Below are 15733 nucleotides of genomic sequence, written 5' to 3'. Positions count from 1 at the left end.
TACAAGGTCCTGGCTTCAATCCCCAGTACCTCCATTAAAAATAAATAAACAGAAACCTAGTTACCTCCTACCAAAAACAAACAAACAAAATAATTTTTAAAAAGTGCAAAATCAGTAAGATAGCTCAAAAAAAGAAAAGAATCTAGAAGTTAGAAGTATAATGGTGAACATGACGGAAGACAGCGCCCTGCTCTCATGAAGCTCACAGTCCAGAAAACAGTGGCGATTCAAAATGCTAAGGTGGTTGCCTGGTGGGAGGCAGCACAGGGTACTATAAGAACATAAAAGAGGGAAACTAATTAAGAGCTGGTGGGTCAGAAAGTTTCTCTGAAAAAAATGACATCTAAGTTGAGACCCAGAGGATATTCAGGAGCTTTCGTATGTTTGCCTGTTTGCTGGGGATGGATAGTGGGGAGTGAGTAGTGAGAGAATCAGGAAAAGGGAAGGGAAGAAGGGCCAAAACAGCTAGAGCATGACCTACTGAGGGAAAATAGTAATTCAGTGTGGCTGGGGGACAGCAAGGGTGAGACGTGTGAAAGTAGAGGCCAAGTCATAAAGAATCTCTACAGATTATGTTAGGGGAATTTTAACTTTATTCTGAGGTAGAATGAAGAATTCTCAGCAGAGAAAAGCCTTAACTAAATCTGCAGCATCCAGAATAGACTAGTTAAGGGGAAGGATACAGGAGGCAAGGAGGCCAGTTAGAAGACTGCTGCAGGAATTCAGGTGCGATGCTAGGGATGGAGATATGTGCATTCAAATACTTGCTCTTTGAGAGATATTTAGGAAGTAGAATCAATGGCTTTTATTGGTTGGGGGGGCAGTGTGCAGGGAAAAAGATAAGAAACTGAAGATAATGCCTTGGCTTCTGCTATAAGTAACTGGGTACATAGTGGGTGACATTTAATAAGAAAAGACCAGAAAAGAAGTAAGTTTTGGAAAAGGGAAGGTGAAGATGAGTTCAGTTTCACAATGTTAAATACTGAACGACCGTAAAAACATCTCAGAAGAGATGTCAAATAGGCAACCAGCTCTTTTTCTCATTCCACACATCAATCCATCACCATCCTGTCAAGTCCACTTTCAAAATACAGCACGAATCTGGCCACCTCTCTTCATCTCCACTATTAACCACCCTATTGCAAAGCACCATTATTTCTCTAGATGGTCTTTATATATCCAGTTTTATTATCTGGTCTCCATATGGTAGCCAGAGTAATCTTTTTAAAATATAAATCAGATCACGTTACTCTCTATTTTAACCCTTGACAAGGTTCCTGAATTTTAGAATTAAATCAAACTCCTTACATAGCCAAAAAATTCCTCCATGATATGTACCCTTTTTCATCTTGTATCAACTGTTCTCACTTATTAGGTCTTAACCTACACTGGCCAAGTTCTCCTCTGCTTTTATGATCTTTGCACTAGGAAACTGCTTCATTTCCCTTTATTCCCCTCTCCTCCCTCAACACACAAGTATTGTTCTTTGCCTTTAGATCTCATCACAAATACCACCTCCTCAAAGAGTCCTTCTCTAACTGCTCTCTACCATGCTGCCATGGTTTACTGGGCTACAATCTGTAATCTTGTCTATTCCCTACAACACAAACTCCCTAAGTATTGAAAACTTAGTTATATTTTTCACTGCTATACTTTGTATAGATGGTATAGAGCTGATCTTCAATAAATGTTTGCTGAATGAATTAACAAATGAGTAACTGAATAAAAGACATGGAACTGATGCTCAGCTCGGAAGGAAAATCTCAGCTAGAGCTATTTGGACATCTTCCACATGTGTATGACAAATGATGCCAAGGAAACAGGTATCTCCAACAGAAGCAGAGAGAGAGAATAAAAGAAGGCTTAAAACAGAGCCTAGAGGAACATTAACATTTAAGCAGCAGCAGAAGGGGCACACACATCCAAAGAAGAGCAAAAAGGAAGAACCAGAGAAGAAGGAAAACCAGAAAATATACCCCAAGTGCTGGGTGCTTTAGAAGAACATTCTTTATTAGAAAAGCAGCTTGGCGTTAAGGGAAAATACATAAGTCACTGAAGCTGGACGTGCATTCAGCAAACATATTAAGTCTACCATGTGCCAAGAGCTATGCTAGGAACTCGTCATAAGATTAACAAGAAAATAGATCAAACGCTATTTAATGACTGTTAAATGGTCCAATCTTCTCTAAGTGTGCTATGAGCAAGTCCCAATCTGAATCTTAATTATCACAACTGCTGAGAAGATTAAATGAGATCTTGTTCATAAAGTGCTCAGTAAAATTTCTGCAACACAATAGGCACCCAATCCATCACAACTACTACTACAAAACTATCTTCCCTTCACTGATTGAAAAAAAAAATGTGTAAAAGTAACAGCACACTATAGCAATTTACAGTAATCTTCCTAGGGGAATAATGTGATTTAAAAATCTGTATCTATTCTGAGAACCCTAAAATAAGTAAAGGGATGGGATTCTTTATAGCGAATCTATTGAGAAGTACCAACTCAAGGTTTTTTTCCCAAGATTCCAGGCTGGTTTTAAGCACAAGCACAGAAGCATTTAAGTGACTTAAAAGTGGTCAACAGACTCACTTCAGTGCAAGGCTGCTTTAGTTCCCTAACCCCCATACATGACTCAGAGAAAGACGATGTACCTGCCTTTCCTCTCAATACACAAGCTCTCTGAGCTTATCAGAAACAAGACTTCCTGACTTTTCTAAAACTAGACAGGTTAGAAGAGAAAGCATCACAGCATCACAGCCCAGTTACACCTCACTTTTCGTGCTTTTATTTTGTTAGATTATGTTCTTTGGTTATCCCCATTAGAGTCAAAAAGTTTGCCTGTTTTTAAATAAAAAACAAAAGTAAACTGAGCTGAAAGAATAGATTCCTCAGAAACACTAAACAAGAGAAAAAGGCCAGAATACTTCTCACTTAAATTCCAACCGGGAACACGAGACTAAAATACCATTGACCAACAGGAACCTTTATTCCACATGCCATGCAATCCAGCCCCCAGCCAAAATGCCTACTTCCTACCACCACACACTGCTTTCCATTGATTTCCCTCCACATGAGTTGTTGCTTAAACTCCAGAGATCAAGGCTCCAGTGACATCTTCGGGCCAAAGGAAAATTATTTTCCTTGCTTCTCTTTTGTTCTTCACTAACAGACTGCTAGTTCTTTTGTCCAGACCATGTGGGCAGCAGGGCTAAAGGCCTCTGCCAGTCACACATGCTTAGCAAGCAGAAAGTAAACAAGACACATTCTTCTGAGCTGAAATGTTCTAAAAGCAAACTACAGCATTTATGTTTCTGAACATTCTCAGGTAAATAGTCTATTTACTAGAGTATATTAATAGACTAAGGTCTGGGAAAAAATAACCAATCTGCAATTTAAATATGGAGCAAACTTTTCATTTACTACGAAGGCCAAAAGAGCATGAAATTGGAAAGCAAGAGAGAGAAATCCTACTCATGATTTTATCACTACACAATTGCGCTCATGTACCTTTGTTTACTCACTGATGAAACAAGGCTAAAGATACCTCCTCCTCTTCTGCCTTCAGCACAGGTTGAATTTCATAGTATCTGATCTCCCTGTAGTATAGCATAATTGCCAGAAGTGTACTACTTTCTCAAGGCAATATGGTTCCTTTTTAAAAATTAACTGAACAGCCTAACTCCATCCTAACAGGGCTTTGTTTTTTTCTTCCAAGAATCTAGCATCAAACAACTGTAGCTTAATTTGGCAATTCGCTGGGCATTCAGTGACTTACAGCAGAAGCACAAGTCTCCATCATGATATACAGAGACTACCTTGAAGCAGTAAATCAACTAAGAATGGTCATGTGCTCTCAGAAATAAACTGGTAGCAGAAATTCAACATCAAGATGTAATTCCTAGCTTTAAACCCCCTTGTCAGATTTTATATCTAAGATGCCCTGCAAAATTTAAAAAAGCTTATATTTTAATTTTTTAATTTTCTAAATAAGGCTAAAGCCAAGGAAGTCTCTTAAGACCTTTTTTTTCCCCTAATAACAACCATAATATAAATCAGTCTTCTAGGTCCTTCACGATTTTAATTCTCTTTCTCCAGGATGCATTCTTATTGCCTGTAATCACCATTTCAGTAAAAATTCTCTTTCTAATATGGTATTTTAAAGATGTAAAAAAGTATCATTTGTGGTACCTTTTAAGGGTGGAGGAAATCAGAGAAATTTCTCCTCCCCCGCCCCAGCTTTAGTGACATATAATTGACATATTATGGCATATTTAACTTACACAGTAGTTGGTTCTTTAATATCATGGTAAATATCCTCAAATAGTGGTGGTTAGGTAATTGAAAGTGATAAAAAGTATATACCCAAAGTGTTCATGCTGAAAATCTGTTTCTCTAAATTCCTTTCATATCTTAGCAGATTAAGAGGCCTGAAGAACAGCAAACATTATGAAGTCCTGTCTTTCCAAGTAAAATGCCAATCACATCAACAATCTACATCTTAAACCAAAACAGAAAAACGTTCAGTGAGGCATGACTCCTTTTCTGTACACACACAATCAGAAGGTTTGGTCGTTAAACAGTTTCAGTAGATCAAAGGACTATTTATTTATGGTTCCAATGATAATATATCCTACAATCTTGAGTCAATTACTTCATCTTCCTAGGCAGCAGTAAGAGGAAGATAAAGACCATGTGGTCAATTTTATTCCTTGTCTGTCATGCCAGAAGTTTATTCAGTGATATTTCTGTAACCAAAAAAAGCTCTGGTTATTATATTGCCTCTTCCAGCTGCATCCCACTTCAATCCCCTTTTTTTCAGTGCCAGGCTTCTTAAAGAAACTGTCCACACTTCCTAATTCCACTTCTCCACCTCATAGTCCACTTTCTTATCACTCTGTTAACCAGCTTCCATCCTCATCTACTGACATTACACTCCTCAAGAAGATTTTCTTGTTTTACTAAAATAATAGGAAAAGTAGTAAATTGAAGGGGTCAGCAGAGAATTTAGGTTCAAACCCTCAATTTGACACTTACAAGCTTTGTAAATGTAAACATTTCATTTCACATCACTGAACATCACTTTCCTCATCTGTAAACTGAATGGATTAGATGACAATCTCTAGGGCTTCTTCCTCTGCTAAACCTAGAGTTTTATGACTAAATTCATAGTCTTCATCCTTAATTTCTCTTTGGCATTTGACACTAATCACCACCTTCACCCCTCTACTATTTGCTCAAAAATCCATCCATTCATGACTTCAAGTATTATCTCTAGCTCATATTACCACCATTACCTAACTCTAAATTCTCTATTTCCAAATACAAAATCTTTCTACTAAGCCATTCTATCATCACCAAAGACACAATATACCCAACCTTGAACTTAGACCCAAACCAACAAACCACCCTTCAGCTTGCCTCACATCCTAGTTCCTTAATTATTTCAGTCCTCATGACTCTGAGTCTTGGTTTAAAATGCAAATCTGAGTCTTCCTCCTTTCATCTTATTTTCATTAAATTCTGTTGATCCTTCTTTCTAGATAGCAGATAGTCTCCCTTTTTAAATTTCATCACTCATGGCCTGATCAATGTAAAAACCTATTACTTGTTTCCTCAGTCCTAGCCTGTTCACTTGCCAAATCATCCAGTATTCTCTTGCACTGTCCAATACAGTGACCACTAACTACAGGTAGCTTTTTAAAATTACAATTAAATAAAATTTAAAATTCAGTTTCTCATTCACATTAGCTGCAGTTAAAGTGCTCAACAGCCACATGTGACTGTGGCCATTATATTACTCAGCACAGATACACACACATTCCCATCCTCACAGAAAGTTCTATTGGAAGGAGTTGTAATCTTCAACAAACAGGAAAAAAAAAAGGCCACTTTAGTGGCCTTGACTATTTAGAAGTATTTGATACTTGTAAAATGCATTTTGGAGTATTATCTTATATTTGAGAGTTTTAAGTACCATTTCAAACATATTCACATCCACTGTTTAATTGTTTCCATGAGGTAGTAACAGTAAATATCATTATGCTACTTTAAGATTCAGAACCTTAAACACATAGAAATCAAGTGATCACATCAAAAATCACACCGAGTAGAAAAACTGTGGGTTTCTACTTCTGGGCTCTTTTCATCACATCAAAAAGATGAATTTAGAAATATGAATATGTGTAATTCCGGCACCGGAGTGAGGCTGCCAATTCACCGCCATTTCTGATGTTTAGACTTGTCTGCTATCTGGGAGAGAAGACATTAGCAGAGTTTCAACAAATACTTATTTGGTGTCTACTATGTGGCATGTCTTATCAGATAATGAGATTTACTCTGCAGCAGAAGGGAGGCTGGGTTAGAAGCTGACCGAGGTGGGAATGGAAGTAGTGGTATGGGAAGAGATGGAAGAAGTAGACTAGCCACCTTCTGATTATTCTTTACACTCAAATTCATTCATGAAACAAACACATATTTAGCATTTACCACATACCAGACACTATTCTATGTTCCTAGGTATAGAAGTGAACAAAATAAACATCCTTATCATAAGGATGTTTACATGATGAGGAGAGTAGGGTAATAAAAATATGTATCAGATGACAATAAATAAATTGGAAGGGAAAAAGAAAAGAAACTGAGAAGGGAGAAAAGGAGAGCTGGGGAATAAGTGTGCGTGTAGGGAGTAATTTTGCTTATTTTAAAGAAAACAGTCAAAGCCTTGCTGAAGAGGTGGCCTCTAAGCTGACACCTCAAGGATATCTGAGAAAAATCCATGCAGCCATTTGGAGAAAAAGGTTTACAGGTAGAAGGCAGAACGAGTGCAAAGGACCTGAGGCTGTGGTGCATTTGAAAAACTACAAGGAGGGGGTACAGCTCGAGTGGTTTGAGTAAAAAGAGTGTTAACACGTGAAGTGGATGTTCATCTTCATACACAACCTCCATTTACTATGTTCTAATTCTCTCCAAGTCAGACTATACATAGAATTTCTACTACATGCTCTAAAATTTCCTAAAGTCCCAAAGGTTGGGTTAATGTTAAACTCAATACAGTGATAAATAACATCATTTAGTAAGACTCAAAAATAAAATAATCACTCACCACTAGACACTGAATAGACTGAGTCAGACTTTCAATTGTGTCCAAAGACAATTTGTTAATTGAGACTAACCTTTGTGGCTAGCTTCCTGAATCTACACACACACACACACACACACACACACACACACACACACACACACTGCACCAAAAAGAGAATGGGCAGTTATAGTCAGGTATTGTTTGTATCATTTCAATGTACACTTCACCATTTTAAACGATTAGAAGACGGAGAAGGAATATTAGAGAAGTATGTTTAGAATTTGCAGTTAAAATTCCATATTCTAGAGCAGTAATATCAAACAATCCACACATATTATCTAGAAGAGTTTCCTAGATTCACCCCTCTGTGCACCCCACAGAAGTTAAGGCACTTAGGTTGCCAACCCCATTACCTTGGTTAAATCTCCCCATAGAAAATACAAACTAATTCTTAGATTTTAAAAGGATTTCTTAATAGAACTCCCTAAAATTAACATACTGACTGACATACCTCTCCTTCTCAACAAAGCCATATCTGGTGACCTTGCCTCTTTCCTGGAATAGTTTCCTCCTGTCCTCCATCTACATCAATGATTTGCAAAGGAAGGGGTCCCTCCAGGAGCATGCATCAGAATGGTGAGGAATTTTTCAAGTCACCTCCCAAATTACTACTATCTTAAGCCTAAATCACATTCTTGAGGTATGTTGGGGCTTAGGGGAAGGAGAAGATGAGAACCACTGATCCAGATCCTTTAGGTCCAGCTAAAATCCCACTTTCGCTACAGGGTTTTTCAAGCCCATGTCAGGTTCAAACGAAGAGTTAATTCATAAAATTACAAACCTTATTTTACCTTTTCACCTATCTTACTTCCCAGTTATGATTAACTTTTCCTTAAGAGTAACAGGAGTGTGTTTTGTCTAAGAAAAAGGACTTGAGTTCCAATATACTATCATATGAAGAAAAATCTGTTGTGCATAAGGTAAATTTCTATTATAAGAAATGTCTGTTTTCACAAAGAAACCTCAAATTTTCTCCTGAAAAGGAGGAGGTAGAAGAAATATCTATCTTCTCAGTGCCTAAAGTGTGTAACTAATTCAACTAAGTTTCACTTGCTATTTTCAAATTTGAATTATCCAGAGCTGGCTAGAAACTAAACTCTAAGCCTATCCAATAAAGTCATGAGTTAATTTATTCACTTTAGCTAAGAACTATTGTATAAAATCAGATCCCTCCCGGTATAAAACTAGATATTTTCTCTGGTGTTTGTTATCTAAAGTAATTTTCCCTAGGCTCACACACAACAGGTCATCACATAATTTTACATCTAAGGGATTCTAGATAACACTTTTCAGATGAAGAGAAAGCTTCAGAGAGGTCAAATTACTTGCCTAAAGTCACAGAGCCAGGCATGGTTAACTTAATTTCAGTAATAAATACCTTTGGGATAAATTTTATTACATGAAAAGGAAAGCTATGCAATGTTTATTTTATGTGCTACCTTTGGATTTTAGACACCACTGGCTTTAAGATGGGTTCTTCTCAAACACTAAATTTCCAGTAAAGACACAAAAAATAAGATGCTTCTTACGAAACATTTGGTGGAAACAGATTGAAATTTAATGTAGATTTGCTGTGCTACCACAAGGCAAGTCCAATTTGCCTTGTTTTCTTTCTTTTCTTTTTTTGGTAAGTTTATCCTATTTTTTTTCGTTCAATTGGAGGTGCCGGGAATTGAACCCCAGACCTTGTGCCTGCTAAGCATGTGCTCTACCACTGAGCCATACTTTCACCCCCTGCACTATTTCCTTATCCAATATGTTTTGCAGTAGGATTTGTTATAGGTCCATGTATATAGCAGAGGTTAGTCCTAACTAACCACAGGGTGTCTAAAAGAGCAAATTCTTTTAATTTCCTCATGTATGCCAAAATAATTAAGAACAAATCAGAATATTTTATTATTAAGTATTACATGCCACTACTATATACAGATATAACAAGTAAAACATCTACCTGCCTTTATAAATCATTCCCAAAATGTGCTTTCAGAATAGTATGGTTAACTTACTCCAAAAAGGTTCATCTAAAAATTCTTTTTAAAGGGTTAGTAATTCTATACTACAAACTTATGTGTTACATGCAAAGGTTATCTTCAATCTGTGAATAATATGGATGGCTGGGAGAAAGTACTAAGACCAGAAGAATATCATCTTTCAACCATTAACCTTTATGTAAACTACTGGCAATGGTTTTCACTGAAGAATAATGAGCCTGAAATTCAATTCTATATTTTGAACTTTTACCATATTCAACTTGGACTATTATTTAAGAAAGTGTATGAGCATGGTAAATAATTTCTAAAAAGTCTCCCAGATCCTCTTCTCAGAGGCAATCACTGTCTCCTAACCAAAGATAGCCTACGTAATATGAACTAAAAGAGGGGTGGGGTTGGGTGTATATGTGCATATTTCAAAGTATAGTTTTAAAGAACTTCTCTTCAAAAATAGTTACAGAATGACAGAATAATGAAAACACCATAATCTTAAATTCTTAAATGAATACAATGCTTCATAGTTTTCAAAGCCCTTTCAAGTATATCAGCTCACTGATCTTCAAAACTAACAGCCCTTGGTAAACATATTCCAAATTCAAAGAATATAATCAAGTCATTTAATATAGCCATCTCTCTCAGGAAGATGATATTCAAATAAACAACAAATGATAGTTGTGTATTTAAAACACACACACACACACACACACACACACACACAAACTTCCAAGGAGATGTAACTGTCTTCTCTTGGTAGCATATTCCACTCTCTCAGATCTACAGTTAGTAAATTGTAATTTAAAAAATTTAAACTGGCATCAACATCATGAAAACACTTCAGGATTACAACACATATTTCTAAATTAGTTTCTCTATTTTAGCCTATTATTGCCAAAATATTTGCAAAGGAAAGCCATTCTCTATTCCTTATCTACTCCCACCGCATCCAATATATGGAACTGATTTTTACCAGGGTCTCAAGTCATATAACAGAAGAGAAGCATCCATTTTCCTACTCTAGCATATTGTACATCAGAATGAACCTATAATGCCAATGATACCACTACCTGACTTAAGCCGCCTAAAAATGGGTTAATGATTAACAGGAAGATGTAATATTTAACTGCTAGCAAAATATAAATATAAAACATTGTATTTGCAAGTATGAAAGTAATTGATATCTATAGTAATTCAGAGAAAATTAAATTTAAAAAGCATGAAAAAAAGATGTTGTATACATTTCCATTATTTAAAAGCATCCATCTGGTACTGATACTGACTCTTTGCCTATGTATTAGAGTTGTTTAATTACATAAAATGCTACTTCACCACACCCACATAGTACTTATCCCTAGAAGCGTTCAAAATACTTTCTTTTTAATTGTCGTAAAATACACATAAAATTTACCATTTTAGCCATCAAAATACTTTTAAAAGACCTTCATTAATTTATTTAAAATGGAAATTGAGAGGTCCCTATTCCTATTACTAATAAGAATACATTCCCAGAAAGATTAAGTTAATCACGTGTATTATCATAAGTCATAAACCCAAAAGAAATCAGGTAGAAATTCAAAGAAAACTACTTCTGAAAATATAATAGTTTTTATTAAGAATTCAGATTATGATCAATACTTCTCTAAATCTTAAGTTAGTACCAAACTGATACCAAATAAGCTGGTACCAAACTGACTCCAAATAACAGGACACTATCAAATGCACAAAGGGCAAGAATAACATCTTTAGACAAAAATATTTTCAAGTGCTCTCTAATTCTAAATTAAATGCTTTCAATAAATCATTAGAAGAACTGGGGGAAAAGGTCCCACAACTCCTATTTCTCAGCCATTAATCACTTCACAGGTCAACCCAGGATATACTGGTACGATTTTTATAGTCTATGTTTTCTCATCATATGAAAAATTTTAATACAGCCAAAGAAAGCTCTCAAACTGAGTAGGAAAGACATGTGGTATGAATGAGAAAGAATCAAATCATCACTGATTTGCTGTTATTTTAAGTATCTTTGATATAGAAAGCAGATTCTGTGTGGCTACACCTGTCCTAAAGAAAGTAAGCCTTCCATGAAAATGTGAATATAAATGTGAACCCCAAACCAAGATAACTACTCAGGATCCATTTCTGGAAAATTGAAGTTCAAGCTCTTAGAACAAATTATATAGCATTTCCTTCATTTTAGAAAGGTCAGAAAATATATGTTCACATTTTCTTACATATGTACAAACAAACAATGGAAGAATAAACAAGAAACTGGTTACCTATGGAGGCAGGGATAGGAAACAGCTGAAAAGATATGGAACCAAGAGTTTACAGTTATGTAATTTTTTTATTTTTGAACTATAGAAATGATTACCATTAAAAAATAAATGAGTACAATATTCTTACTGAAACAATCTTAAAACCATTTTCTCAAAACCTCCTCAGCGTTTATCATACCTTCTAAAAAACTGAAGTTCCTGGAAAAGAAGGGAAAGACTGATTTTCTATTACCCATTTAAGATTTGAAGAGGGTGAGGGTGGGGGAGGGACAACAGAGCCAGAGTGTGTTAAAACAAGACCTTCTGAATGTTTAATTCACTGTATTTCATTCCTTAAACATTACTAAAGAAACTCAAGAGTAAATTCTTCTCCTTAATAAAGATATTTGCTAAAAGGTAGTACAGCTTACAAAGCTTCATGTAAGTACATGCAGTTAAGCTTCAGCTACTTTTAATATGGCTTTTTAAAATCAACTATCTTGCTCAAATGGATGTTTCTTGGGCCAAAAAAAGCAACTCTGTGGAAAATACAAAGTTTGACTGATAAATTCAAACCCTATCAACCATTAATTTCAGCTCTATGGGGAAGGGTTAATCCAATTACCTTAGCTATTTACCCACACTGTTTTCTATAAGCATGGAGACCATGATAGCAGATTGATTAACACACCAGAAATTTAGGGAGGCAGTTGGTGTGGGGAAATAGAATGGGTTTGGAGTTAGACCTAAGGTTCTACCTCCTGATTCTACCTCCTGCTGATCCTAGGGAAATAAACTTCTCTGAACCTGTTTCTTTAATGACAAAATGAAGCTGATACCACCTAACTTGAAGGATCATTAGGAGAATTAAATGAAATGTCCACACTGGCAGGTTCCAGTTCATTTTGGGTGATCTATGCCGAGGACTTAGAAAAGGAAGAAAAAGCTTTCCTTAGTGAATATTTTTGAGGTCACATGGAAGAAAACTTTATAAAGGAAGAAAATGATCTAAAATGGCAAGGAAAAGAACTTTTCTGGGAGTCAGGTAACTGGGATTTGTTCAAAAAGAATAACTGAGCATCTGTATTTAAAATTGAAGATATTTACTTCATCTATTTCCTAATTTACTCCTTTTTTTTTTTTTTTCACTTTGTTCAGATGTCAATATCCATTAGCCTAGAGGAATCATTTCAACATTCTAGGGGAAATATCCAGTGTAAGTAAACATGACTATCAAACTAAAAAATAAAAAACATCTAAATTAGATATTGGGTTTTAAATCACTGCAAACATTTATAAATATTTTCTTTCAGAAAATTTCCTATAGAATTCAAAGATGATCAGATGAGTACTACTTGTCAAAATAGGAAATTAGTTTTTTTAAATATGAGATCTTAAGACAAAAGTGTACTTGTGGAAGATTATTCCTTACTGGCAAAAACACTTGTTCCTAAAGTTAGAATATGAAGTTGTCACTGTTCAACTGTTTTTCACCTACAAAATAACAATTTCACTTTGAGTGTTCAATGTGTGCCAGAAATATCACATATTAGAGAACAGGGCCTCGGTTCTCAGGTAACATACAGATTTAGCCAAAGACAGATTAGAGGCATAGTCCATTCACTGTAGCTTAAAAAACAAAAACAAAAACAAAACTCTGACAAACCTATTCAGTTTCCCCTCCATATTTCAGTGCCATACAGGCTGAAACAATTAAGAACATTGTTTTTTCAATACATTACTGAATTTTTTCAATTCATTACTATGTTAAGGGAACTTGATAAAAAGCAGATTTCCTTAGATTCGGTCCTGACCATCTAGGATGTCTAGGATGCAGAAACCATGTTAAAATGGAGAGCGATGTTAGAAAAAGGAATTAAAAGAAGTTACCTCTTTGAGTGTTTTTATGTAATGTACCTTTTATTTCTTCATGTTACAGAGAAGATGTGCTCCTAATTCCCCTAAAAGTGTTTTTTCCTATAAATCACAGTCATGCATATAGTACAGAGAAAAAAGAGTGAAACTCACGAAATAACTGGGAGAGAAAAACTGGTAGCAAAACACCCAGAGTGTGGCTGTTTCTAATTAGAAATGTATCACCTAGCTCTCAGCTGTTTCAGACACTCCTATTCAGAAGTGTCAAGCCCTGACCTTCTTCTACACATCTTCCACTTTTTAGTTGTACTACATATCTGAAAATGTGTGCACTAGAGGTTCACGTGAAGGAGAAACAAAAATGATTCTTTTTATTGTTTAGGAGAAATGTGGGAACTTCCCAGCCTCACCACCACCATATACACACTTGGAATGAGAAGGGAAGCAAGAGAAATTTATTCTAATCCTAAGAAGTCACTGTTAGGCTTGGAGATCTGAGGGAAAAAAGATGAAATTTGACATGGGGATGGAGGCAAAAGCTTTGCTCATTTTTGCTTGAATGCACACATTCTACACTGAGGTCACCTGTGAGGAACTAAAGGTTTCCCCTTAAGGTAACACATTTTAGGTTTTAACAATTCTGACTAATAACCAAGGAAGTGGAGAAAGCCTACTGATTTACTATTTGTTTAAGTTTCTTTCTGCAGAGGATGAACTGTGACACAATTTAGCCGCCAACTGCTACATTTTGAAAATAGAGCTTTTAAAAACCAGAATGGTTTTTGAAATGAAGCTCAACTCTCCGCACACCTCTTTCCAAACTAGTTTCTGCCCTCGCTCAATGACTAGGTCAACAGAGGGCTGGCCGCTGCCAACTGCCAAGGCTGATTCATAAAACCAGCAGCCTCTTTTCTAAGAGGGCCTTCCTTTCCTATGTTTTTTAAAATTTTAAGTTTGATTTTCTTAAATTAAAAGAACCCCCCCCCCAAAGCTGCAGACATGAAACCTGTTTTTCAAGCACAACTCTGTAAAAACTGATTCTTGAGCTTTCTGGTTACTGCTTTTCACACACTCTTTCTTAATGAAGGAGTATTCGAGTTTCTTAACAAAACCACTCATGTAAACATTTACATGTGGGTCTTACTTATTGAACCAGTTTACGACAGTTTTTCCCACTTTAATGTTAAATTTTGCATGAAAGCATTGATTTCACAGACCAATAAAGCTTTCTCATTTTTGTCAAAAGCAGCTAGATGATTTGCCAATTAAATATGTACTTTTCACCCACTGTTCCCTCTCTCACACACACCCTCTGGAAACCGTACCTGAGAAGCAAACTACAACTTCCTCCAAATTCACAGACGATCGCTCTAGTTTTAGGGGAACAAAACCTGGGGTTTCCAGTGCAGTCAGCCTTAAACCTTTGTGTCTGTCACAGGAAAGAACAAAAGGCAGCGCTTCCTCCCCCTGCCCCTCCTTAGCACTGGAGGCAGGCTTGACAGAACACTTCTTGAGAAAAAGGAGACCACGCCAAAGCTGGTCCGCTTCCCCTCCACACACACACACACACAGCTACCCCAGCTACCCACCTTGGATAGCTGCCTCCTGAGGCTAAAGCGCTGAACCATGGTCACCCTGAGTAATCTTCAGACAAAGCAATCCACGAAGGGAAGGGCTTTTTAAAAAACAGCTTCTTGGAAAAGTCGGTGGCAAAACATTCTGAAGACTGTCACAGAAGTCCAAAGAACGTGCCTGGGAGCCTCAGCAAACTTGGAAGCCCTTCATTGTTCTACGGGCAGGAGGGCCAAGCCCTCGGCGGCGGGAGAGGGCGGAATCCCGAGGCTGCTGCGCCCAGCGCCCAGCGGGGCTAGCACTTCCTGTGAGTCAGCCGAGGGGGGTCCAGGCAGAAGGACCACCCCTTCCCCTTCCACCAAATCATTAGCCGAGGATGCCGCCGCGGTGCCACCTGAGCCTCCGGGGGACGGACCTGATGTTCTGGTCTGTGTGGGAGGAGGACTGGCGCGCCGGGGTCAGAAGGCATCTGCCTCCAGGAGAAACCGGCCCGGTAGCAACCTCTCCCACCGAGAGCCCTCCGAGGAGAGGGGGTCCTCGGCAAAGGCAGCACCCCCTCCTCAACCTCCGCGGCAGGTAACCAGCTGGGCGAATCGGTGTGAGTAAAAGCACTGCTCGGAGGGGGAAACTCCTCCCCGCCGGCTCGCGGCTCGGCAGCCGTCCGGCTTTGTCTGAGCAGCTGGCCGAGCCTTTCCTCTTACTCACAGGGAGGGGTCCGCCGCCCCGGGCAGGAGTATCAGGTGCACAGACGCGCATTCCGGGGGTGACTTCAACTTCGTTAGGAAGTGAAACACGTTAAAGCCGTCTCCGGAGTGCTTGCCCTCTCTCATTAGAACAATGCAATTTTAAAAAATCTACACACAAAAGGAACAGCTCAGACTGAATTAATGTAGGT

General features: G+C 37.4%; 1 protein-coding gene across 10 annotated transcripts in view; it reads right to left on the bottom strand.

Moving 5' to 3' along the window:
* The window catches only part of TMCC1 (transmembrane and coiled-coil domain family 1), a 180272-nt gene that overhangs the window by 83510 nt on the left and 81029 nt on the right, over nt 1-15733 (bottom strand). The window contains exon 1 of one of the 10 annotated variants that reach the window (XM_010953094.3): nt 14856-15463. The exons of the other annotated variants lie outside the window; for them this stretch is intronic. Coding sequence (XP_010951396.1) covers nt 14856-14894 — 39 coding nt within the window. The 5' untranslated portion in view covers nt 14895-15463. Of the gene's footprint in view, nt 1-14855; nt 15464-15733 lie in introns of those variants that run through there. 10 annotated transcript variants of the gene reach the window in all.

Source organism: Camelus bactrianus, chromosome 17 (assembly GCF_048773025.1).
Source record: "Camelus bactrianus isolate YW-2024 breed Bactrian camel chromosome 17, ASM4877302v1, whole genome shotgun sequence".
Lineage (NCBI taxonomy): Eukaryota > Metazoa > Chordata > Mammalia > Artiodactyla > Camelidae > Camelus > Camelus bactrianus.
Note: the sequence above shows the minus strand (reverse complement) of the source record. Positions and strands in the feature narration are given on the sequence as shown.